Source organism: Salminus brasiliensis, chromosome 4 (genome assembly GCF_030463535.1).
Source record: "Salminus brasiliensis chromosome 4, fSalBra1.hap2, whole genome shotgun sequence".
Lineage (NCBI taxonomy): Eukaryota > Metazoa > Chordata > Actinopteri > Characiformes > Bryconidae > Salminus > Salminus brasiliensis.
The window spans coordinates 41,569,973-41,597,286 of NC_132881.1; the positions used below are offsets into that span (position 1 = coordinate 41,569,973).

The 27,314-nt window shown below is 42.2% G+C and overlaps 1 protein-coding gene across 1 annotated transcript in view; it reads left to right on the top strand.

The window, feature by feature from the left end:
* Window positions 1-27,314, top strand: part of rgs12b (regulator of G protein signaling 12b) — a 94,832-nt gene that overhangs the window by 53,775 nt on the left and 13,743 nt on the right. The window contains exons 6-9 of the mRNA XM_072678505.1: window positions 13,516-13,537; window positions 24,932-25,101; window positions 25,566-25,658; window positions 26,455-26,598. Of these exons, the coding sequence (XP_072534606.1) occupies window positions 13,516-13,537; window positions 24,932-25,101; window positions 25,566-25,658; window positions 26,455-26,598 (429 nt within the window). The remainder of the gene's footprint in view (window positions 1-13,515; window positions 13,538-24,931; window positions 25,102-25,565; window positions 25,659-26,454; window positions 26,599-27,314) is intronic.

The window sequence follows — 27,314 nt, forward strand, 5'->3', positions numbered from 1 at the left end:
ATACACTGAATAACAGCACACTGTCACTAGAATCGTGCGTTACTTGAAGACAGCGCTGAATATTTCTCATACTCAAGTGCTTCTCACTTTCACGCAGTTGTTAGGCTGTTGCTATGTTGTCACTAGCATGTAACCGTTGCTATGATGTTGCTGTTTGATTGCTATATCGTGCTAAGTGGTTGCTATGGTATTCCTGGGGGTTGCTATAATGTTGCTGTGCAGTTGCTAAAGGGCCGCTATGGTGTTGTCACATAGTTGCTATGCTAAGGTGTTACTAGGTGGTTGCTAAGGTGTTGCTAGGTGCTGTGGTATCCCAGATAGTTGCTGTGGTGTTGGTAAGTGGTTTGCTAGATGGGTGTTCCCAGGTGCTTGCTAAGGTATTTAAGGTAGTTACTGTGGTGTTTTTTTTTTACTTATTTCTTCACATTTTACACATTTATTAGTAATTTCCAGCATTATATGCAGCTATGGTCATTATTCTGGACCTTCTGGAACTTTTATTATGAATAATTCTGCATGTAATATTATAATAACAATATCATAATAGTATATAATAATGTGATAATATGCGCCGTATGTGTTTAGTTCCTCTAGGAATTTGTGATTTGTAAAATGGGTAAATGAGAATCCCTGTGTCGCAAAAGCCGTTTTAACATAACAGGAATCTGGCAGTTGTTCTTTACACTGTGTCCAAATTTCATAATGAATGGACCAATAGAAATGCTCCAAAATGACTTAATGAAATATTCTTACTTTCATTCAAAGTTAGGAGTTTTTTTTTCCTTCTCTTGTAAAGTTACTATTTTGTTACAGCGACAATAAATAATGTATATAAAATTACTTGGCAATATGACTATATTTAATCATAATCATGACAATTACAAACAGTATCACAGCTTTTCTGTGCAGATACTGAGGTAATACTGTTGATATGAGAACTGACTGTCTGCAAATCTCATGGCGTATCAGTCTTGTTTCAAGAGGTTTAAATGAGCACAATGGCAGGACGTTTTCACTGCGGCACTACTGATGCATTACAACTATATGGAAAAAAAAAAAAATTTGGTGATACACACATGACTGTCTTCAGGTATTGTGATAGTGAATTCCCGTCGTATCGTCCATCTTTAACCCTCCTCTAAAGCTCGGTACCCAAAAAGACCCGGTTTTACTCTTTCAGTTTAGAGCTTTGCTTAAAAGCACTCAGAGCCCGTCGTTAAGTTCTGTAGTGTAGCCTGGCTTTTCTCTGCTTTTCCTATAAAGACAGGCTCCATATGACCACACACACACACACACACACACACACACACACACACACACACACACACACACTCATACACACTAGTGAGGGATGTCAGGGCTGACCTTTTCTGTGCACACAGCTCTGCTCTGTTCTTCAAACAGTTGTAAATTTTGTACTTGTATAATAATGACTTTGGCTGCATGTTCACGTTTAATGATGTCAGCACAGCTTTTTGTGTGTGTGTGTGTGTGTGTGTGTGAAACAGGGAGAATCTGCTCCTTAAATAGAACTGAACCTGTTCCCTCATAGTGATATTACATGTGTATGTGAAAGTGTGTGTGTGTGTGTGTGTGTGTGTGTGTGTGAAACAGGGAGAATCTGCTCCTTAAATAGAACTGAACCTGTTCCCTCATAGTGATACTGCATGTGTATGTGAAAGTGTGTGTGTGTGTGTGTGTGTGTGTGTGTGTGTGTGAATCTGTATGTGTTGGTTCCTTGTTACTGTGTACGTGTGTGTGTGTACATTTTGTCAGTGTAAGTTGGTGGTGTAGTGGCTCGTTTGGGTGGATGTGTGTTGCTCCTGCAGGCAATCAGCTCTCAGATGGAGGTCAGTAGGGGAGACCCCTCAGTCGCCATGACAACAGAAACAAGCAAAGCTGTCTGGTGATGACTCCTCCATGCAGAGGCCATCTTTCATGTTGATATCAGTGTCTCTGTAAATGTGAAGCCCTGGTTGGAGTTTGTGTTTGTGTGTGTGTCTGTGTGTGTGTGTGTGTGTGTGTGTGTGTGTGTGTGTGTGTGTGTGTGTGTGTGTTTTCACTGGGATTGCATCAAATCAGTGCTGACTCAGCAATACGAAACTGGTTAAGAATGCGCCTCATCTGGAGCGGGAACCCAGGAATTTTCATATATCTACCCACATCTGAAGTGTGTGTGTGTGTGTGTTTGTGTGTGTGTGTTTGTGTGTGTGTGTGTTTGTGCGAGGGAGACGGAGAGCCCGTATGCTGTGCAGCTGTGCTGAGCTGAGAGGGGATGTAAACTGTGAGGTTATAGTGATCTACACAGTGTAGCCTTCATTAAGGAACGCACATTAAATGGAGGCAGAGGGAATAACACTCCGTCACTGTGAGGACCTGAGTCACTAATAGCTGCTAATCTCAGCTGGTATGATTTGATATGGTCTAAAATGTGTTTTAGTGCTTTTTAAGTGCACGTGTTGCTCCTGTGCTCCCTCTACAGTCAGGAAGTGAAATTCACACTTTGAGACACCACTAGAGGACTTTTTCAGGCTTTTTTTGCATTTCTGGACAAGCTGATAGATACAGAACTGCCACTGAAAGTGAAAGAAGCGTGTGACAGATATCACACACTCAAATGTTCTACAAATATCACTCAGGATTATGCAGTGCTACACAGTTCTTGTGAGGGCTGTCCTGTCCACTTAACCAAAGTTACACAGTGCAGTTAGCAGTGTGCCGAGCTCCGATTCTCTGATTTAAGGGTAATGTTGGGGTTAGGATTAGGATTTAGGGTTGATTTAAGGGTAAGGTTAGGGTTAGGGTTAGATGATTTACATCCAACTTAGAGTTCAGTTACATTTAATACATATTCCGTTGAATATAAGTTGAATTTCAGCGTCTACGAGGCATCTACAATGGACCGTCCAATTAAAGTGACGCCCAAATATGTTTCATATATATTATTTTTCACTAAGGTTGTAAGCAGAGTGTTTGAACTGATGTGGTGAAAAATGTTCATTAGTGCTTTGATGACCAGTTGTCAAATATAATTGTCTGATTTCCATATAGTGATATTGGCCTTCCAAAACAGGCTAATTTGTGATGTCACAAAAACATCTATTTACGTCTTTCATAGATCAGCAGTTTAGCTCCGCCCACACATTAAACTTATAAGGAGTGTTCAGCTTCCTGTGGTCGAACCTTATCTGAATGGTGCTTCTCCTGGTCAATTAGCGTTAGCCTTTAGCCTTTTAGCCCTATTTTCCATATTCCAAAGTAGACGTTGTGTGGTTGAGCGTATGTTGGTAGTGTATGTACTGAACTGTCATAATTCAACTATACCTTTTAAAGCGACAGTCTTTACAAAATACTGTTTGATTCTAAAAAGTATGGCTAGTTTTGATGCAGAAACCTGCATAGTCATCATAAGTAGACCTCAGTGCACTTTATCGCATCTTTTTCTAAAACTTCACATTTCATTTGGTCCACATGTTCTCTGAGCTGCTCTCTGGGTCTTTTGGCACTCTCTACATTTGATCAAATTAGATTCTCATTGTAAATCAAAGAAGTATGAACTTGTGTAGTTCAGATGGTACTGTGGTACTGTGTAGAGGAGACACAGTTCACTTAAGGTATAACTGTACAAAATACCAAAGCCATCATAACGATGACATTCTCCTTATTAAACTTTATCCAGTTGTTGGACATGAGTGAAGATACAGGTCTATAAGGACGTGCAGCTGGAGACAGGAGGAGGAAGAGGGGGAGGTTGGAAAATCCCACTAATATTTCAATATTTTGTGGTCTCATATGCTTCTGCTGCCAGAAGTGCGGAGGGAAGCCACTGGAATGAGGAGAGCGGAGGGGGGAAGGGTGATGGAGAAGACCTACAGAGTGAAGAATTGGCCAAAATATACTCATACACACTCAACACACTCAGCGCTCAAACCACGTCAGTGCTGTCCCAAGAAACGCTCATAACTCAACGTTTTTGACATTTCTGCTGTTTTATATATATATATATATATATATATATATATATATATATATATATATATACATACATTTACTGAAAAGGTTCTTGGTAAGCAAACCTTTACATCGACTCATTTTAAACCTTTAAAAGGTTTTTATAAGTACTTCATTATGGAACTGAAAATGGGTTCTTCTATGGCAGCACTCAAACAACTCTTTCTGGCACCTTTACTGTTAAGTGTATCTGATTGCTGGCAGACTGGCATCCAGCGTAGTACCAGTTACAGGCTAAAGTTGGCTCATTGTTTGTTCACCTCTTTTAGGTATTTTCAGTTCCTCATTGGTGCTACGGTTAAATTCAAGCACCTCTAAAGATGCTTAAATATCTGCGTTCCAAATCCTAGACTGCAATTCTCATCCACCATGTGACCCTTCGTATACAGCCTAGAACTGCAGCCTACAAGAAAATCAGGGCGATTTTGAGGACGAGCTAAAGTGTATACTTCCAGGCGCTCTGTTACCTACAGTTCTCTGCACACATACAACATGAAGGAGCAGCAAACATGGAGGAAGACAAATAATTAAAAAATGCTACTGTTTGGGCTCTGAGTGGTCCAGTGGACTAAGGTCTTTCGTGCTGCCACACTGAAGATCGCTAGTTCGAATCCCAGGTCATGAGTCAGAGAAAGCGCAGGGGTGGGTTGATGGCGCTTCCTCCCCACATCACTCCTAGTGTGATGTTGGTCTGCACAGGCGTCTGTTAGCTGTTGTATTGAAGCTGGGGAGCTGCGCTTGCCCCAGAGTGGGCTGGCTACCTAGCGATGCAGCATCAGCATCAGCAGTTTCATAAGAGGTGGTGGCATTGCTAGTGAGGAGGGAGGGTATAGAAATTGGGTAGAAAATGGAGCATTTTATTTGAAATAAATGATTATAAAGTTGTACTTTTTGTTTAGTTTAATTCTATCGTCAAATGTAAGAAGCTTCAACTTTTGCGTCGCAATTGCAAGAGGCGGGACCTTTCTGTTCCATTCTGTAGACTGTTTTCCATTTGTGTGGCCAATAGACTACTGAGAAGGAGTCTTCTTAGTCCAACTGAGGACCCGCCCTACCTCGGCTGCATCCCAGGCTTTGGAATATAACAGCCGAATCATTTAAGGTGGAACGGAAAGTTTGAATCACAATGTGCCAAATAACAAGACAAGTTCAGCTTCATTATGTAGAAAAGCCTGAGCCTGACCTCAAATGTTGCCATAGTGAAGGCATTAGTGCTCCACCGTCTGTTCTGCCTCACCATCTATAAACACGTCCATGTTTCTCAGTTGTTTCCTTCAAATTCAAGTTCTGTTGTAGATGACTAGCGTCGTCTGAACACACCTGAACAGGAAAATAACCATCACGTTTATTCCAGTGCTGTGGCTGACATGCTGACCGCTGCAGTGGTTCCTGTATCTAGCGTAAACGCAGCATTAGTGTGAGCTGTCGAAAGACAAAAACCAGACCGGCTGGAGAGCACAGGCTGTGCTGCTGCTTTAGTGTAATCGTTAGTTGATGGACTGTTAGGCCAGGGCTGTACCTTTCTAATATTAGCAGGTTTTACATCACATCAGTGAACTGCACTGGTACAGAAAATCCATACGCTTTACTATAAAGGTAAAAAAATTAGGACACCCCACTGTCTTTTTTTTTTTTTTTTTACATATTTAAAAATATAGACATTTATCTTCACTTATTGAAAGATGGAGGTAATACAACTAAACACATTCAACTGAAGAAATTTCTTTAATTATTTGTTTAAATGTAAATGTAATAGAAATTCCGAAAATTGGGAGAAAGTGAATCATCACTGAATCCACAGGTAGCTCTTGCCACAGTTGATGTCAAACTACAGCTTCTGCCATCAGAAACGAGAATGCACAGTTTTGATATACTTGAAAGATGTAGAGGGAAGATGACTTGGGGCTGCTTGCGAACATATCTACGCCAATGGACGCGGTGGTCTTGAAATGAGGTGTGTTCAGGTACGTTTCTGGCATATTGCTGTCTTGGCAACGGAAAACACAGGAGCTCCACTGACTGAAAACTACCTAGGCAGACGCTCATTGCTATCTTGGCAGTGAATTGTCAGCACAGGCTTGTGCAGCCCAACACACGTACACCTCGGCTTGTTTCGCACACATGGACATGCAGCAGTGCACAAACCCATAGCTTGTGCCAGTTGTTGACAGCTATGCAAACTTTTACAACGAGAATAAACAGAATACAAAATAACATTATTCTGGAGGTGAGGCTCCACCGGGAATGGCATATGGAAATGCAGCCAAAGGGAACTGCAAGTGACACGCTGATTGGTTTATTACGCCCAAAACACGCCCATAATTAATTAAGAGACTTAGCACATGCCTTTTGCACGTATGAAGCCGTGCAAGGCATACTTTTCCCATTGTTATGTTAACAAAGACACACTGACACATCCTAAATCAAGCTGCACGGTGCACGGTTGATGGCTCTGCAAAAGATCGCTAATATAAGCCTAATATATAAATGCTTTAATCATCTGCAGCTGATGTGCTGCACCTGATTCTAATTTAAGACATTTTAGGTAGTAGTAATAATGTGAGGTGTTCTGACATCAGACAATTGCATTTGTATTAATTACACTTTACAAATGATTATTTAAGACATTTGACATGGCTGTAGACAGCTTTAAATAGGTTTAAATAGGATTAACACCTTAAACCCTTAGTTAATGATTTAGTTATTATTCATAATGCAAAAACCATTATTAGTATTAACATTTCATTAACCAGATCTTGTGGAGTGCCACAGGGTTCTATTCTAGGACTATAACATTGATGTAAATTATAATACTAATGAGTGTGGGCCTAAATACATGGTTTAAAGGATATAAGGGGTTAATCGAAACCAAAATTCAGAACCTTGAATCGGTGCAATCTTGCCCATGTCGATTATAGTAATAGAGTAATTTGAGGACATGAGTCCTTCTTGTCCAGTCTGTGAAGATGGAGGAGAACTCATAAACTGAGCCAAATAAGCAGTTTAAGCTTCATTAATAAAATGTAAAATGGCAGAATGATCAGTCGTGATACTGATTTGAGGTCATATCGACCAGCAGATTACCATTGTAGATTACAAAAAGGCCTTTAATCGTCCAAAGAGCAATTTAGGCACTTAAATGGTTCTACCTTTACTTGGATGCTGAAGTATTGACTGAACCGAATCTGAAAGGTGAAATAATGAACACCGTGCTGTACGTCTCGCACAGACAGATTCCACTGTTTATTAGTCGGAGAGCCACCGCGGCTGTTTCGGTTAATGAGCGTAGGGCAGTGTGAGCATGTGTGTGTGCGTGTGTGCGTGTGTGCATGTGCACGCTGACTGACTCTGTCTGATGATCATATTGTTCCCAAACAGCTGATTCATTTGAGCAGCACTCTGCTCAGCTCAGACAGCTCAGTTTTGCATTGTAAATGTCTGCACTTCCCTCTTCATATAAGCCGAGTCTGATCTAATCAGGGAGCGATTACCTGCCCTTTTTTAGACACCGTGCCGGTGATGTCATCAGCAGAGAGACTCAGGTAACATCCTTTAAGTCATTGACCAGGCCAGGCAAGCAAACAGCAAGGCCCTCGAGGCTGGGATTTCCATGTGGGTGGGTGTGTGTGGGCATGTGTGTATGTGTGTGTGCGCTCCATTTCCATTGTCATTTGTGAGGTTGGTGCTGATCAGTCTTACATGTTTTAGCAACACAGAGTCTGCCGCAGAGTTACTGAAGAGTGCTGATGTCAGTAGAGTGAGCGCTGCTCTTGCTGGCCATTGTCTGATACATGCAAAGTCAGCCACCGCCTCTTCTAGTACAGATGCCAGTGCAGCATCTCTAGGCAGCCAATATGGATCCCCAGCACCGATACGTCGGCCAACAGACGCCTGTCCCAGCCAGCATTACAATGGGTGTGATGAGGGGACAGAGACATCTATCTGCCCAGAGAGAGCATGGTGCTGTCCAATTGTGCTGATAGCCAAGTAGTATGATCCGGGATTCAGCTTGACCTGGCATTCTGACCTGGCCATGTTGGCCGTTGTTCTAAATGTTCTCAGATTGTAAATGATTTAGCAGACAGTGAAACGGCTGATTTCTAAAAGTTCTGAGATCTTCTTAAATCCCTTCCCAGGCTTATCTACATCTACAGCCTTCTTTCTGATGGCCTCAGAAAGCTCTCTGGATCTGGCCATAATGATGAAACCACTCACTTCAACAGTGAGGAGCAAACCAGACTAAATGTCTGAGGGTTAAAGAAGACAGACTCCTCCAGAATCCTCTCTAACCATGTTCTACTCATCTGCAGCTGATGTGCTACATATTTTAATTTAAGGATATGATGTAGTAATTAATGTGGGGGTGTTCTAATTGTTTCCTCACAAGAAAATACATTTTTTATTAATTACATTTTACAAATTATGAACTTTTTTCAGTTAAATGTTTTTGCTTATATGGTCTCCATCTCTCAGTATCGTTCAAGTGAAGATCAGAAGTCCAGATGTTTAAATATGTTAAAAAAGACAAAGGATTTCATGGGCTGTCCTTATTACTTAATGATAATAATGAATGAAAAGTAGATGGACTAAAATGCAGGTACTTTATTGCAGTCGCCCAGGATCTCATAAACGTTCTGCTCATTTCGTGCAGGAGTTTCAAAATGTTTGTCATGTAAGAATCCACATGTAGAAGTAGTGTTTGTTCTCTTACTTACAAAAATATTTTAAGAAGTGAATTTAAAAATCCCATATATATATGCAGAGGCCTGCACTCTGTCAAGGGGTGGGATATATTATTCAGTCAGTTCTTAAAAGCAGGAAAAATAAGCAAGCATAAGAATCTTAGCCAACCAAATTGTGATATTTAGACTACTGGGGAAGAACATCTCCAAAACGTCAGACAGGTCATGTGAGGTTTTTCTGCTATGCAGTGGTCAGTACCTACCAAAAGTGCTCCAAACAAACAGGCTTCCTGTAGCTGCCCGTAACTCTGACGCTGGCCAACAAAGCCAAGACTGGACCAGCCCCTCCGTACTTGATGGCAGTGGTCAAAAGCCGATCTACACCAAGAGCCCTTCGAGCTTCAAGTGCGGCTCGGCTCGACCCGCCATCCCTTAAAATCCACGGAAGACAAGCGTCCAGGCTTTTTTCTGTCCTGACACCAAAGTGGTGGAACGAGCTTCCTCTGGGTGTTCGAACAGCAGAGTCCAACATTCGCTGCCTTCAAACGCAGACTGAGGACCCACCTCTTCAGTGAATACTTGGGCGAATAGTAGAGTGGTCACCTTATTAACTTGTGTTTAATAGTGTCTAAACTTAGAGGTATCTTTGAACTATTAGTCTATTCAAACTAGCTGAGGTTATTCTTGGGTAAATAGCAAAGCACTTTTGTAAGTCGGTCTGGATAAGAGCGTCTGCTAAATGCCTTAAATGTATATGTAAAAGGACAACCGGTGAACTGACACGCCATGGTCCTGGGCACCTAAGGCTTAATGATGTGATCCATGGAGGCCCCAGCCTCCTCACAACTTGCAGGACTAAAGTATCTGCTGCTCACGTCTTGGAGCCAGATACCACAAGACACCTTTAGAGGTACACATACATAATGACGTAACCTGAGATTGCACTTGCTGTAGGCAGTTCGCGACTCACTGTCTCGATGCACTGTTGTTTTGTAGCCACATTTGAGTCCACATTCATCCATTCTCTAGTTATAGATTTTTGGCTGCATCCAGGAGAATCTTTAACTTAGGTACTTATCTCTCTGGCAGGGATGTTATCTAGTGACATCACCAAAACAGAATTGTTCAGGATCCAGACCTATGGTTCCCAAGGCCAGTTCTGTTGTTTTTGCTCTGTGCTAAAGGCTCTTGGGATCAGTTTTGAAAACTTTGATAGCAGACCAGGTTTGAATGTTCTGTTGGGTCGAGGTCTGGCGATTGACTTGGCCAGTCTAAAATCTTCCACTCTTTTTCCACTGAAGAAGTCCTTTGTGGTGCAGGCAGTATGTTTTGGCTCGTTGTCTTGGTGTATGAAGATGATCCTCCTGATTAGATCGATGTAACTTGGCTTCTGCAGACCTCTGAATTCCTTTCCATTGCTACTTTCATTGGTTGTCCAAAACTGTGACACTACCTCCACTGTGCTTGATCAGTGAGCTGATCATTTCTCTCTCCACATTTTGGTCTTTCTATTCCTACTGGTAGAGGTTAATCTTGGACTCGTCAGTTTAGCATCCATGTCTAACATTAGCCCTTAGTTTATGCCATGAAATATTATTTAATACACAGGGTTTTTTTATTATTATTATAATTATTGTCTGAAACAATGACAACTAAATTATAATGAATACAAATGTGCAGTTCTAGATTATAGAAACATGATTGACTCAGGCTCAATTTATTAATATGTATCAGTATTTAAGGTTAAAGGGCTTATATCACATATCATATATATCATATATTTCGTCCTCATTATTGAGTTCATACAATCCATATATTGAAACTAGTCAGCAAAAATAAACTACTCTATAAAACCTGTTGAGTTATCTGGAAGCAAATGGTTTGAGGAAACTGATCATAAAGGTCTAAAAACTCCAATAATTTGACCCTAAATAACACCCTGGACTTGTTACGTGTTAGATGTAGTTAAGTAAATGAATTAAGTTGTTGTTACTCTGTTTAAGTTGACATCACTCAGGTCTTGAGTTGCAAGGGTGGGCAACAGGGGCCGAGTCCAGCACCGTGATTTCCACACTGATTTCCCTGCTGTAGTAGACCTGCTAAACTTGCCAATTCACATTTGGCTTGAATCAGGTGTGCTTCTGAGAAGGTAAAGCACCAGTCAGAACAGGGGAAGTTTACATACATCAGTTTTAAAGGTACAGTAATAAAACCTACCCTATTTTTTTCTACATAAAGGCATGCAATGTCATAAGTGGTCCTTATGGATTCAAAAATATAGATTAAAAAAATGCTTATTTATATATTCAAGCTAATTTTGGTGTCGGTCGGGTCCTGCTGGAAACAGCTGAAAGGTTTCTGACTCACTGAAGTTTGGCTGCTGAAGGGGAAAGCTGTGTTATACAGAGCAGATCTGTCTGCTCTTCATCCTGCCTCTCCTGTCTCCTCATCACTCACTCTGGGAGACCATCTGTGTGCCTGCCGGCCCTTGGTGATCTTTCACGCCCTTCTTTTTTTTTTTTCTTCCCTGGAATGTCTCACTATCTCTTTTATCTCACTCCCTTTCCTCTTTCATATCATTATGACTACCTTAATGACAACAAAGCTCTGCACTGGGGGAGTTCTGATCCCACATAAAGTGGGTGGATGTCTTGTATGTCTGTCCGGCAGACTGCATGTCTTTCGGAAACCCAGCTGCTCAGACTGCATGTCTGAGCAGCGACACACTTAAAAGCAAGCCAGTGCTGATTATGGCAGCGATGATGAAGTGTGCGTGGGTGGGTGAATGTGCCTAATACAGACATGTCTCGAGAGTGTACGCGTAATTGTATGTAAATGTGTAAATTGCGCTTTAGAGTAGTGTGTGGGCTCGGTTGCTATTTGTAGCCGGGTGGTGCCTTTTGTAGTTTCTCCTCCAGCCCTGCACAGTTCTGTCACTGTCTGACTTCAGTGCCTACATGTAAAGGAAATGACTCATTATGGTCCTGTACTGCACACACACATACACACACACACACACACAAACTTTGAGATAAACCTTTTACACTACACTCATGATTTTCATGTACTCAGGCCAAAAGCATGAGCAGTCAGTGACTTTTCGGAAATTTTAAGGCTTCATGACACCTACATTCGCATTTCAGGACAGCTGACATGAAGAAAACTTTACTTACTTACTAATTTCATGCCTCTAGTGACACCATTAGGAATCTACCTTTCTAAATGTCTGTGTAGGCTTATGTCAGTTGCTGTGGAAGCCTTATGAAGGTATCTTAGAGCCTTACGAACACTGCCCTTCAGCTGTCTGTAGGTTTATGTCAGTTGTGGATGGCTCACCTGTTTTTCTTCAGTGAAAGGCTAATTTGATAAACTAAGTTTGGCTAATCAATCATAAGCAATGCTTGTAAATAATACTAATAAAAAATATGTTATATGGACAAAAGTATTGGGACACCTGCTCATTCATTGTTCTTTCAGAAATCAAGGGTTTTTAAAAAGTTTATCCTGCTATTGTTGGAGTTACTCTCTGTTCTGTATGGGGAAAGATTTCTACTAGGTTTTGGAGGAACATTGCTGTGAGGATTTCATTGCATTCAGTGACATGAGCGTTAGTAAGAGTCAGAATGTCGGATGATCACCACCCCACCTCATCCCCACCATCCCAGCTCATCCCAAAATTATTGGATGAAGCACCAACTATCATTCCAGCGAACACAGTTCCTGTGCTCCACAGTTCAATGCTTTATACCTCTCTACCCCAGGCCTGGCATTAGGTATGGTGTCCAAAAGGTTCAAGAGTGTTCATATGCTCAAGAGAGTCCTATTCTATTGGCAGTACTTCTCTACAGGGACTAGACAAGCTGTGTGGGTACATTTGCAAATCTGCATCAGCAGTGGACGTAACTTAATGTAGCTGAATGCATTTTTTAAAAGGGGTGTCCACAAACTTTTGACCTTTTAAAATACTGTTTTGTCACACTGTTTGTAAGCCTAATAAACTAAGCTAATCCCAATAAAGTTTATTATTAATAAACTAAATAAAGCCTAATAATAAACCTGTATAGATGTCTGTGTAGGCTTATGTCAGTTGTTGTGGAAGGCTTATGAAGGTGTCAGCCTTATGAACACTGCCCTTCAGTCAAGTGTTAGCAAACAATATTTTACAGCTATGTTTATAATATATAAATACAGCTCTATAATACAGCCATTGTTTATGATCGATCAACCAACCTCTAATCAGTCCTTAGTTATAGTAAATACAGTGGCTGGAGTTCACAGAGAAGACCAGCACCCAAACCTGTGCTCTTCTAACTGTGTTTCTCTAACCAGCATATCCTTAACCTTACTCCACAAGAAGGACCTGCTCAAAATTAGGCAGGTGTTTTTAATGTTATGGCTGGATACAACCTGTTTTTGTATTTTATATTTTTGTATTGACCATCTTCACCCTGCTGACCGCCCCACATTGCATTCTCTCTCAGGGCTGCTGATGTAATGTGGGAATGTGTTTCACCCACCTTGTCCTTGCATGTTAAAGTGGCATGCCCAGGCATATGTGGGCGGGACATGTGTGGGCCAGGGGGCGGGGCCATGCACACTTGGAAAGTGCCTCCCTCATTCTCATTATCTCCACAGAGAGTGGGAGAGCGGGTGGAAGAGTTTACCAGTAGAACAGGAAGAGCGGGTGTGAGCGTGTGTGTGTGTGTGTGTGTAGGAGTACATATGATGCCATCAGCACTCTGGTGCTCAGCTCTGGTATTGGCAAGTTTGAGTGTGTGTTGAGGACAGTCACTCACACATGTCTCTCTGTGTTCTCTTACAGTCTGCAGCTGTCTCCGATGGCGGTGAGTAATGATTTAATGCAGTGCTACTGTCTCTCTCTCTCTCTCTCTCTCTTTATCTCTCTCCTTACCTCTCTCTCTCTATGTTTCTTTCTCTTTATCCCTCTCTGTCTTTATCTGTCTCAATCTCTCTTTTTATCTCTCTATCTATGTCTCTCCCTCTCTTTATTTCTCTCTCTATGTCTCTCTCTCTCTCTCTCTTTATATATCTCTCTCTCTCTCCCTCTTTATCTCTCTCTCTCTTTTTCCTATTGTCATCTCATGTCTCATCTTGTTGTCTGTTGTTCTTCTCTTTTGCCCCTCCTCTAGATTGGCATTGGTTTCATTCAGGTGGTCCCTCTCCTCCCTCTTCTTCTTCAGACCCGTTCTGTTCTGGTCTTCAGTTCTGTTTCGGTTGTGTTTCACATCTCTGAAAGCTCAGACTTCTGTCTCAAGACCAGCCCTGACTTTACAGTTAAAAATAAAAACTTTAAACTCTTAAAAGGTTCTTCACACATACCTCCCCTTTCACAAAATCCATTCTTCTCGGAACCAGAAGTGGTTGTTCTGTGGCACCACGCTTGTGAAGAACCTTCAGAAGAATCTTTACTTTGACAAAAAACCCAAAAGTTCTTCATGATACCAGAAGTCAGCAGTGTCCCTGATCCTGCGTTCTGTAGATACATGCCCTCGCACTTCTACACTTCTTTAAATCTGCTTAAACTGCATTCTGGTCATCATGAAGGCGGCGCAGGCTTGTAGATGTGGTTTACAGCCAACTTCTGACTCACGCCCATAACACACACATTCACACAGACACACTTCAAATAGCAGTGCATGTGTCTTATTAAAATGTGTCCATCATTTCCACACGAATAGAATACTCAAGACTTATTGCCAAAAGTAAGTGGACGGAAAGACAAAATCGTGTTGGTGTAATGAATATATTTTGTACATGTGGAAGTAATAAACACTTTTCATTCCACTGCCCCCCCCCTCCCCTCCCCAATTAGAGGTCTATTAGGACTATTTATTTCTATTTACCACATCTGACTGTGTCTTGCCACAATCGGGCATTAAATATACATGTGAACACAGCCTTAAGTGGGGATGGAGGGACTGCGTACTCTCACACACGTCTGTGTGAACACACTCTTGTATTTATCTGGATTGCAATTGGATTGGTTTTATTTGCTCAAAAAATTGCTAATATTAGAATAGATACTAAACTTTACCTTAAAAACAATACATTTAATATGTTTAATTTTTGAACCTCTTCCTGAGGAAATACAGAATTAATTTATTTATGTAGGTTATGTATGTAGTGGTATATTATGTAGGTTTGTAAGTTTTTTGTATATCTTTCATAGACAGTGGCAATTCGAAGTGCTTTACATAAATGAAATACACAGACAAACATATAAAAAGCATTAAAAGTATTTAAGCATAGAAAAGCAATAAAGAAAATTAATATATAGATAAAATAAAATAAAATAAATAATAATAATAAAAAAAATAATAGTTCATGCAATCCCACTGGATAGTAGCTGTAACAGAACAAAATTCTACTTTAAAAGTAACTCATTTTAAAGCCTCCCAGGAATTAGGAGAACATTAGGAGAACATGTCCTTAAGTCAATTCCAGCCCCCTCAGTGAGGAAGTGCAACAGAGTTAACGCTTCCATCAATAGTAAAGCAGCCGTGACTGACCCAAAGCTACCGCTTTAACATCATCATCATCATCAAAAGATACATTGAATAGCAGCCATAACTTCACTTTTACTAAAATCTTACTTTGAAGTTATATTTTGCAGTTTGTTTGTCTGTTTATGGTGGGGGTCCCAATTTCTTTTCCCATGTAGTAATAGTCTTTTTGAAATTCTACTAATGCGACGTTACAGACCGGAGGGGAACACTAACCTCCAGGCCTGTTGCATCAGCAAACAGATTATGACTTACTATCCCCCCCAAAATATTTACTTTCTAAGATCAAGTGGAGTAACAACAATTTTGGAGAAGGACAATGCCCTAAACTCCTCCTCCTCAACCCTAGACACACCCCCTCTCTCACACCTCACCAGTGATGTCAGTAAAGTTTTACTTAGTAACAAATTTTCTCTAATGTGAAAACTTCAGGAACGAGTAATCTAACAAGTTTCTATTTCCAATCCAGTAATCAGATTAAAGTTGCGTATCCAAGTCACTGTGCCTTACTGTTTTTGGTCATTTTTCTTAGTAAAACAATATATTTTTGCTGTTCTTGCGTCTCGGGGAGTGACGTCTGGCCTATGCGAAAATTAAGTGACGTTTTCAGCATTAGGGCAACTTAATGGCATAAAACCACGCCACGACACAAAGGTAAACAATGGAGTGAGGAGAGAGATGCGTGTTTCCTAGCTGGAAATACAGAAGCTATTTTGAGTTTGGGTCTGCTAAAGATGACGATATCAGGGTTCGTTGTACACTCTGTGCTGGCGACAAAGTGCTGTCTAGCTTCAAACACTACATCAAATTTGAAGAAACTTTTGGAGTCACAGCACGGCACAGTCCAACTTACAAAGCAAGTCCCGCCAGGAGGGGCCAAGCAGAGAGCTGAGACTAATGCAGGAGGTCCCCCACCACCCAAACAACAAACCAGTGTAAAACCAGTAAGTGGGGGAGAGTTGAAGACGTTGGTCAGGCAGTATGTAGTAGAGGCAAAGCTGGTTGTCATTTTTATGTTGAGGCAGTGGGGGGTGTTCTTGGCAGCTGCTGAATGTAACTAATAAAGTAACTGGTAATCTAACTTAGTTCCTTTTAAAATCAAATAATCAATAAAGTAAAGTTATAAGATTACCTTTTTAAGGTAACTATGCCATCACTGCACCTCACCTTCACAACGAACATCATGGCGCTCACCTCCACTCCATCTCCTTCCTTCTTCTCCACATTCACCTCAGCTTAAAGCCCAAAGCCTTAAGAGTTCGCCTCCCCGTTCCAGCCCCCTCAGGCTTGGCCCATACTAGCTTATACCTAATGAATACTACACACACAATCAGTCAAGATCTCCACATTCTGACTGTACATCAAATGGCCTTGCTCCGTAGCGCAGGCATCAATGCAGAGTCTGATTAAGTTACTATATGGTCTGAGATCAAGGTGCTACAAAGGGCTTTTTAAGCGATGCCATAAAAGAAGCGCACAAAGAATCTTAGTGTAACCTTCACTTGATGGAAAGAGTCTTTACCAGTTTGAAGGTTCTCCACACTTCAGACATCTCTCTGTTGCAAATTTGGTTGTTTGTGGATCCAAAGGCGCTCCTTCTATGGCATAGCTCAAAGAACCCTTTGTAGCACCTTTTTTTTTTAGAGTGCAGTTCCTGAGGAAAGTTATTGATGCTCTCCTTGTAGTTCTGTGAGTCGTCTAATGTGCAAAACACAGGATGTCCTCATTCCCCTTAAGACTGTGTACAAGGAGTCACTGGTCATTAGGGACAGTCCCGCCTGCACGCCTCTCCTGTCCCACGGCCCCATTAGCATGTGTGAGCGGTGTGTGCAGCGTGGACGTACTCGGCGTTACCAGGCTGTTAGAGCCCCAGCCTGCTGCATAACAAAGGCGCCGGGGGAGCAGGCCAGGATCCGCCATGATCCGAGGGGACAACTGCATGTAGGCAAACTGTGAAGACTGAAGTGTTGTTTTTAGAGCCTTTCTTTGTCTGTGTGTTTGTGTTTGTTTGTTAACAGACCTCTTTGAATTGGCGTTGGAGGTGTGGATGGAAAAGATGTAAAAAGCTCTGTAGGAACTTGCTGCTAATTTTGTCTCATTTGTCTCACCATCTGAAAAGCTGCTGCTGCTGGTGCTGGTGCTGTATTTCTACATATCAAGACTTTCTGCTGCAGTTTTCTGCTGTATCTGTAGACGGACCGGGGTCAGGAAAGGTCGTCTCGCCGTTTTTATTAGATTTCCTATGAGACGTCAAATGTAAGGATCTGCTGGTGTGAAGGTCTGAACTCGGCTGAGCTGTGATATAGAAGGACCCGACCTGAGAGCAGTTTAGTGATGCTGCTAGAGACGTCCTAGAGGTTGGTTTCAGGATCAGGGATCTCTGCCTCCTACCTACTAGGAATACACTGTGCATTTCTGCTGTTCAACTTTACTCCTCACACCAAATGTAGGCGATTCAGCCAAGACATGTTTGGCGTCTGACGTTTGCTTGTTTAGTTTTGCACTGGAGCTACGAGTCACGAGAGCTAATACCCCACCAATTAGCATTGTGCAAACTGCATTCCTAAATCATCACAGCTTTTCCCTCAAACCGAGTTGTTAAGCAATCTCAAATCGTCTGGCTTTCCTGATTTCTGACACTGTGTGAGAAACCATCACCATTAAAATGGACAACTGATGTTCCTGTCTGGTGTAGGTCTCAGTTTTTCTGCTTCTGAGACTATAGTTGTGTCCAGAACTGTGCCCTATTCACTTTGGGGTTCCACCATTTTTGTAGTGGTGTCTGAAAGCGTAGTGCTAATTTTTGTATTTGTACTGTAACAATCCCATAATGCATAGTAATATAGTTTACTAACAATGTACGCTAAACCTATCGGACATGGGATACGCATAATCTGTTGTATTGTTTAGTCTGAATATTGGCGTGGTGTGTCTGAGGAAGACAGGCCGTCAGATGGTTTTGGCCTGTAGTGGATAGTGAATAGGGCACAGTTTCGGACACAGCTTATATCTTTACTTGTTAGTTATGTCGAGGAGGGTAACATGACAATATTTTACTCTGTAATAATACTTTTCTGAGGGCACTGTGGGTTTAATCAGTACTGAAGAACACTGTGGAACAGATGCATGCTCCATTAAATAGACTGTGTAGTTAGTAGACAGTATGTAGTGGTATATACTGTTTAGCTGTATGTACTGTATGGACCGCCGGCGGGCTGAAAGCGTTATTACAAACCTCTATTGCCAGAGAACAGTCCCACCAGTTTGTAAAGAAGTCCCTGGAGTTACTGAGTAATACACCTTTGTGTGTGAAGAGCCTTGGAGTGTTGAGGGGTTAAACAGAGTGAGTGAGACTTTGAATAAAATCACTGTGCCTATAGTTTTTGATTAGATTTTAAACGAGGTGCTATTGGGGCCTTTTTAGGAATGCACCTAAATGGGGATTATGTGGGTCAATTCTGATATACGATGCTTTTAATTAGCAATATCTGCAGATGCCAATGAAATCCACCTGGATCAGCAGCATTACAGAGAATTACAACACTGGAAATACAGGAAAATGAATAGAATGCAGTTATTAGCAGCTCAATTTGACCCTTAACTCTCTGCTCTTCTGGAGTCAAGTAAGCATCTTCAGATATCAGTTTGAAATGTCAGTCAAGTCTAAATATCTATATATTTGGTCTCCTTAATGCAGAAAGGCTTATTACACAGTAATATGTATTACTCAGTGACTGCAAGGACTTCTGTACATACTGGTGGGGCTATTCTCTGGTAATAGAAGTTTGTAATAAGGGGTTTAAGGGGTTAGGCAATGGGAATGTGGGAATGGGATCATGAATCTGACATCATTGTGCATCCCTGTCTTGTTAACTTGGCCAAACCAAAAAATTAAACACTGGATTGTGCTTTGATTGTGAATTCTGATGCTACACAATATACAGTATTATATATCCATATACAGTTGTAGACGCCTGCTCAAGAGTTTTAGGAAAGCCTCCTTTTTGCTGTGGTAACAGCCTCTACTCTAATAGGAAGGCTTTGCACTAGATGTTCGAGCATTGCTGTATGGATTTGATTGCAATCAGCCTTGAGAATGTTAGTGAGGCCTGGTATTGAAGTTGGATGATTAGTTCTGGCTCTCCAACAGCCTAACTATATTGAATGTGGTTCCATCACATCAGAGAATGCAGCAGCTGAGAGAGTTGTACGACTTTAGCCCACGCTTGCATTGAGCATGATGGCCTTAGCTCATGTGCAGCTCTTCCAGAGTTTCTCATTCTATCGATTGTGCTTTTCTTTGGAGATTATACAAGTTGTATGTGTGCATTTGACCCCTGTGTCAGTAATTAGTGCACCTTAAAGTGTCTGAATACAGTGTGATAGCTTTGTAAAAGTTGCTAAAGTGCAAAATTAAGGTATTAAAGTTTGTACACCAGGCATGTCTAATATTAGAATACCATACTACTGTATTCAGGGTAAAGGGAGGTATGATTTTGTGCTGCTAATGACTGCTGCTAACAGTGCTAGTCAGGCAGAGGTCAGTGTATGCTCATCCTCCTAAACTGTATTACATCCACCATTGACTCTATAATATTGTGTTTGTGTGTGTGTGTGTGGTTAAGGCACTGGTGGGTGGCCGTTTTAGCCTCTCATTAATTTTGCAGGTTTGTGTTGCCTCTGACGTCTATGTTACCCTCTTCTCTCTGCCTTCAATTATTCATCCTTGGACGGGGCTTTGTGCTGGATGCACTGTATCTGTTTGCCTGCATGTGTATGTGTGTGTGTGTGTGTGTTAGTGAGTGTGGACCGCTCGACACTGCTTGTTATTGCCGGAGTGTGGGATAGATTTGTAAAAGGTTAAGGGGGTTTGATGGCTGGCAGCGCGGTGCTGCTCCATGGCCGTGTGTGTGATGGTGCGGAGGCATGGATGTGAAGGCATGGCGTCCTTTGGGGATGAAGTACCTGGTTAAGTGGCATCACACTGGCTCCTACCAGCTCTACCCAGGTAAGAGAGAGCCGCTGGGGCCGGACTCAGTAACTCTGGGGTTGCGGACAGAGCTTGAGTGTCAGGGTTTGTTTTCAGAAGGAAAACACTTTAGGGACGGATGACGTCTTGCTGGACTTGTGCATGGCTGGAGCAGAGTGTGATTAGCCCTAAAACTTAAACTGGTGTCATTGACCTGTTGTCAAGATGTTCTTTAAAGCAAAGCTCTTTGTCAGATTTTTATTGTCATTGAGATTTTCCTGGTTATTTAAAACATAATAAACACAATTTGTTGTAAAGTGTCTTAATGGAAACATTATCGTTCTGCATGCAGTCATCTCTCTTTTAGTTTAACTTTGGCTCTAAAGTCTAAACTGTTTTCTGTCATTAGTGTCTTAGTACTATACCTTAGTATAGTATTAACTAGGGACGTCCCGATCCAATCCATTGGCTCGAAACTGGGGCCGATCCGGGCATATAGTCCTGATAATAGTCTGTTTTAAACCATATCTAATTCCGATCCTTTGTTTTTACCGCTGTGTTTTAACAGTGCTCCCTATGGTGTCCATTACCCCCTGGCTATAATACTGCAGAGAAATTCGGTTCAAACTATCCCTGGCTATGTAGAGCCTGCTCTTTCCATTGCATCTCATTGCCAGATTGTATGTGACTCTCATCCAGAGTTACAAGGCTGTGGAGCCGAGTCAAGATACTTGTGTCTAACTGGTGGATTTGTGTGTGTCTGTCATCTGCCTCTCATGTATTTGGCTGATTTGTGCATCCGTCTATGAGTTTGTGTGAATATGACCAGTGGACACTTACGTCCACATGAGTAAATTCTTCAGGTTTAGGGTCCGAGTATCTCTTAACACAGTGCTCTAGGTCACACTGGGACTCATTATAGAGAGAGCTGGGACTGTTCTGAAGATTGTGATTATAAAACATGTGCAAGTGCCTTTAAAGCCAGCAGCAATAAGGACGTTCTCAGAGGGTAAGAGAGCAGTTTGGAGTCTACAGTGTGGAACCATTTTACAGTGGAACAGTGGAAGTGCTGCTTTTCCTCCAGACATTAAATTCAGATACATTAGAATTGCTTCATTTAACCATCAGGATGACTGCAGACCTTTCTTTGGTTTTAAGATCATTTTATGTCTGATGTGTGTGTGTGTGTGTCTGTGTGTGTATAGTGGTAGACACTCTGGGTCTATTCCAGTTGTTTTTTAGTGTTTTTGCACTATTCTAAGTACCAGAAGCTGGCATTTACATTCAGATCAAGGACTTGTTAAAAACCCGACCTTTCAAACGTGCTGTGAAATCTCTGTGTTTGTATATATAATATATAGCTGAATCCAGTAGTATTACCATTTACAGCAAACTTGCAAACCCAGCTGTCTCTTAATTATAACAGCTACTGCATGAGTGGATTAGTGTGTATGTGACAGATGGAGCTAAACAGCAAACAATTGTACTTTGAGTGAAGGTTTATAGTTAGTGCTGATTATGCAGATCATGCATAAGCTGATCATTTGGCTACGTTTGTTAAGCATGGTTTTGGCTGTGTGTGAAGATGTGAAGAGCAGCCAGGAGGAGAGGGTTTGTGATGAGGTCATGGGGCCCTCCACCCATAAAACTGTGAAAACCATGAACGAAAGTAATGGATTCTTTAGGGTTTTGGCGGTCTGAACAACAGTAATAGTCCTGGAATGTCCATGTCTCAAGACGTCTGTGGAAAGCAGTGATATGACCTGTGATAATGGTGTCATAGAACCCATAACCATTGAATATGCAGTAGATAATATCCCCAAAACAGGAACGTGCTCTGTTTTTCATATCCATGCTCTGTCCCTGTAGGCATGAATTCGGGATGCTCTCAGGTTTTAAAGATTTTGAGACTTTTGGTTTTAGGGCAGTGGTGGTTCAGTGGTTAGAGCACTGTGTGCACACGGTGGATTAAGCTGCCACTGTTGGGCACTTGAGCAAGGTACTTAACTCTCTCTGCTCCAGAAGCGCTGTAACATGACTGACCCTGCTCTCTGACCTCAACTTTCTAAGCTGGGACATGTGAAGAGAAGAACGGCATTGTACTGTAGAAGTGTGTATCACAGTAAAGGCACATTACATTACATTAAAGATTCCCTCATTGGGTTAGGGTTTAGTGGGTAAACTGGCCCAAATCCAGTGATTTCTTTAGGGTGTCCACACTGTCTTCTTAATGTGACCTGTATCTGACATTCGTCTGAACTGTTCACGCTCCTAAACTGACGTGTATGCGCAGAAGAGCAGTGCTTCACATGAAGTTTTGGTTCAAGGAGGTCCAGTGGCTGACAGCTGGGCTCCTCACCTAACAATGTATTTGAGCTTCTTGTGAAATGAGCCTCTTATTCGGCCACGCCCACTTCTTTGGTTTGCATCCTTGGTTTCTTTAAACCTGGCTTTTAAGTTAGGCTGCAGCAGCCCCCTCCTGTGGCCACATTTCTTTAGAGATTTCTTCAAACACAGAGCAGTTGCGATCACCCCGAATATTTATGAGCTCTGTTAACTCGCTGCCCCACCACTGAGAACCTCCCTCACTCTGCTGTCCTCTATTTTCCCTTCTCCTCAGTGAATGTCGAGATGGATTAATATGAAAAGTCACATGAACGTTTTTTTTGGTCAGTGGTCAGTCCCCGCCTCTTTTTCCGATCTGCTGCCGATGCCGCATAACCATGCAACCAACGAAAGCACTGTGTAACTGGCTCTATTGCATCTGTCAGCAGACACCAGTGCCAGCCAGCATTGCTCTGGATTGATGTGGGGAGAAAGTGCCATCTACCCACCGTGAAAAGAGAAAGGCCAATTGTGCTGTCTGTGGGCCCAGGCATGGGCTGGGATTCAAACTAGCGAACTTCTGGTTATAGTGACTGCGCTGTATTCTGCTGGACCACTCAGAGCCAGGTCACCTGAATTCTGAGTCTCATTTCTGCATGGATCGGATTTCAGCACCAGATATGAAAGTGATCCAAATCGGAGCTGAAAATGTGAGAATCAGTGTGTGTTTGCTGTTCACACCGCCACACAGAGAACACATCTGTGTCGTATATGACAAAAAGGATCAGACTGGGTCACTTTGACATGCTGTGTGAATGTGGAATCACTGCAGAAGCTGGGGTGGATGGAGGGCTGTTGGTGTTTAGAAAGAGTGCAGTTCAGACCATATCTGATTGGCTGAGCTGCATTAGAAACCATTGTATATTTCTGTATATATGCATACTAATGACTGCTTCTCAGCAGTCAAATTCTGTTATTAAAAGTTCATATTAGAATATTAATAAAACCATCTTGCTGCTCACACAAACTCCTCAGCATATTAACAGGGCCTGGCATCAGTTTGCATGGAAAAATGAGCACAAATATTCAGTGTCCGGCCTTCAGTTGAAGTAGTTCATTTACTATTCAGTGTATAATTGCACCAAAGATGCAGTTGGGGGTTCAGCGGTTAGAGCGGCAGGCTATTAATGACAGGGTTGTGGGTTCGATTCCTGGGCTCAGCAAGCTGTCACTGTTAGGAACTTGGTGTTCCCCGGGCACCGCAGAAATGGCCACCGCTCTGGGCACTTTGTGTGCCCCCTGTCCACTTTGTGTCTTTGCTCTCTAGTGTGCATGTGTGTGTTCAATGCACGAAGGCCAAATTCCGAATGTGTCCAACAAAAATGGTGAATGCTGTTGTCTTGTCTGGTCTAGGAGGTAGAGAATAGGTCACTTGAGTGCATTACAGGTTCGAAGTGTGCACTTTAAATAATGTTTAAATAAAAAGTAATTAACACTTCTCTTAGTGCTGCTGTTTGTTCGTCAAGCAATTGGTAAAAGTTGGTCGATCAGACTAGAGGTTACAGCCCATGAAATGTTGCCTCTGAGAATTACAGAGATTTACAGGGATTGAGGATTTAGAGAGAGATGGTGGTTTAGACAACTCTGGAGCGTTTCTAAAGTGTTTCTAAATCTCTGTGCTTCTCCTGTCTTGTATATTTTAGTGCTTTCTCTGGTTTAGCACTCTAACTGAACACACTGAAGGCTTGTTAATGAGCTCATGACTTGAGGGAAACAAACTTAAAAAGATTAAGTGCAGGTCAGTGGAGGTTTCCACAAATGAATTGCCCCCTATTTTTCTCTTGATGTGAAGGCTTGCCTCTTTAGAAGCTAAAAGAGAGGGCATCACACCACTGTACTTTCCGACACCATATCTGAAATTGAAATCTTGAGTATAATCTTGAGCACACACACACACACACACACATAGCTTGTCTAGTTCCTGTAGAGAAGTACAGCCAATATGGATATGGAGCACATCACCATGCTGCCTAATGCCAGGTGTGACCTAGAGGGGTATAAAGCCCACCAGCATTGAGCTGTGGAGCAGTGGAACTGCCGTGTTCTCTGGAATGATGGTGGTGGTGCTCCATCCAATACTTTTGGGATGGGTTGGGGATGGTGGGGTGATGATCATCCAAAATCATGACCTCACTAATGCTCTTGTCGCTAAATCGCTCAAATCCTCAAACCAAAAATCCTAGCAGGCTTTATATATATATATATATATATATATATATATACTTAATTTCAGAAGAAACCGTGAATGAGCAGGTGTCCCAAAACTTTTGTGCATATACCCATCTTGTCTTCTCAGAGATTTGCTGTGTGATCCAGTAGTAGTAATTGTGTGTTTCTGTGTGTGTGTGTGTTGTTTACAGAGCTGAACAGTGCAGATCTGAAGGGCTGTGGTAGTGACAACAGCCTGAACAGCAATGCCAGCCTACCCAGCGTCCAGTGCCACAGGCGCCACACAGAGCGTCGCGTTGCATCATGGGCTGTCTGCTTCGAGCGCCTGCTGCAAGACCCGGTTGGCGTCCGTTACTTCTCAGTACGTCACTGCTCCAGCAATGCTCCCTCCACATAAACACAAATCAAGCAATTGTGTGTGTGCGTGTACATATGTGTGTGTGTGTGTGTGCGTGCACCCTTAAAAACACCTACAATCTGAAATCACATCTTCAACCTCAGAGAGTGGATGGAGAGGGTCTAATGTAAGACGCCTTTCAGACTCACTCCATTTAAGGTGAGCGACGTTACTAAGTGCTGCTTTCCCCAAGGCAGTAGCTTCACGAAGGGCTTTCCAGGATGAGCCTGCATGGGAACGCAGGATTCAGGAGTTCTGTCAGATGTCAGATAATTGGGAGACTTTCGTTTAAACACATCTCCTCTCACACAAAACATGCCATTACTGCTTGCGTAAGGGAGGACAGAGTAGGCTTCACGTCTCTCGGCTTGTTGTGGGGAGTGGCTGTGTGATTAAAGGCAGTGTTGTTTCTCTGACTGACTCTGCAGGAGTTTCTGAAGAAGGAGTTCAGTGAGGAGAACATCCTGTTCTGGCAAGCGTGTGAATTTTTCAGCCATGTTCCAGAAACCGACAAGAAACAGGTACGCAGCTTTTGGAGTGTAATGCCCTTTAACTTTGACAGAAATGTAAAAACAGAGGTCTCCTTCATTCTGCTGCATGTAAAACTGCCCCAGAAGTCATCATGGGATGTTTGTCGCTGGCTAAATGAGTTGAGGCTAACCCTGACTGTACCGGTAACACGTGTAAGCCTTATTATGGTGCACATGGTCACATTCTTAAAAACAAAGGTGCTACAAGGGGTTCTTTAAACAACGCCATACAAGAACCACTTTTGGTTCCATAAAGAAACATTTTTGTCTGATGAATGCATTCAGATACTTTAAGTTGCATCCATTGCTGTCACAGATCCACGCAAATCCTAATTGCAGTGCTCCTCCAAAATCTAGTAGAAATCATTCCTCGCTGGACAGTAGAGACAGTTACACCAACAAAAGCAGAATAAACTCTTTTTAATTACCTTGATTCCAGAAGAAACAATGAATGAGCAGGTGTCCCAATACTTTTGTCCTCATAGAGTACATCTCTCATTAAAAAATGGCCTTGCTTAAGGAACCCTTTGTGGCGTTTTCTTTTGCAGTGCTATGACAATAGTGTACAACCAGCAAAATACTTACTGAGACGTTTCTGATTGGCTGAGAACTGATGTGCCAAGTTTTATTAGAATTTCCATTTGGTTTATGCATCATATTATTTTATTATTTTTGAATTTTTGAGTATTAAATCTGCACATTATTTTAAGGCATGCAAGTTTAAACAGTCAACAGGTCAACCTGTAGATGCTAAATTTCTGACCTTGCCATGATCTTTGCCCTTCAGTTATCCCAGAGGGCGAGAGAGATCTACAACAGCTTCCTGTCCAGTAAGGCCACCACACCGGTCAACATCGACAGCCAGGCACAGCTGGCCGACGACATCCTTAACGCCCCAAGACCCGACATGTTCAAGGAGCAGCAGCTACAAGTGAGTGAGAACCTAGAGCACTGTCTACTGCCTGTGCTCCCTAAAGCTGTGAACATTTACATGACTTAGAAGAGACACATGCTAGGCTGTGTGATGATCTGGCAGTTAATTGATAAGCTTTTATTACTCGTTCGCTGCATTAGCCTCGTATGCATGGTGAAAAAACAGCCATTTCTTCAGCATTTTGATAGAGATGCTTCCAGATTGGATGCAAAACGGCTGAAATCACTCCCTGCCATTGCTAAAGGGACAGAGCTGGAGGAAATGACTGGTAGTGATGGAAAAAGCCCATATATAGATGAAGTGTGATTTTGTTCTTTTCCTGCGGTTAGCGGAGGATGCTACCTCCAACTCCGCTATCACGAGGTTCTGAAAATAGCCTCCCAAGCTGCACTGCTTCACAGCCTAAACGCCTAAACCAAACACATGATTTTGGAACCCCTGGGGCAAGAGCCCAGCATGTGGTGGTAGAAACGTACCCAGACTACTCAGCTCTCATTGTCTCGCTTCTCTGAGCTCTGAATGTGAGATCTGTTCTGTCAGGACGAGCCTCTTATCACTCTGTAGAATAACTATATTCAGCAACTGCGTGTGGGCCGTCGCCTTTTATTCTGAGCTCTTTCATTTTTTTAATCAACAGATCTCTGTGCTTTAGGCTGGTTTAGAGATAAGAACATGAATTTAGTGATAAAAGCTGAGAAAATAAATAGACCCAA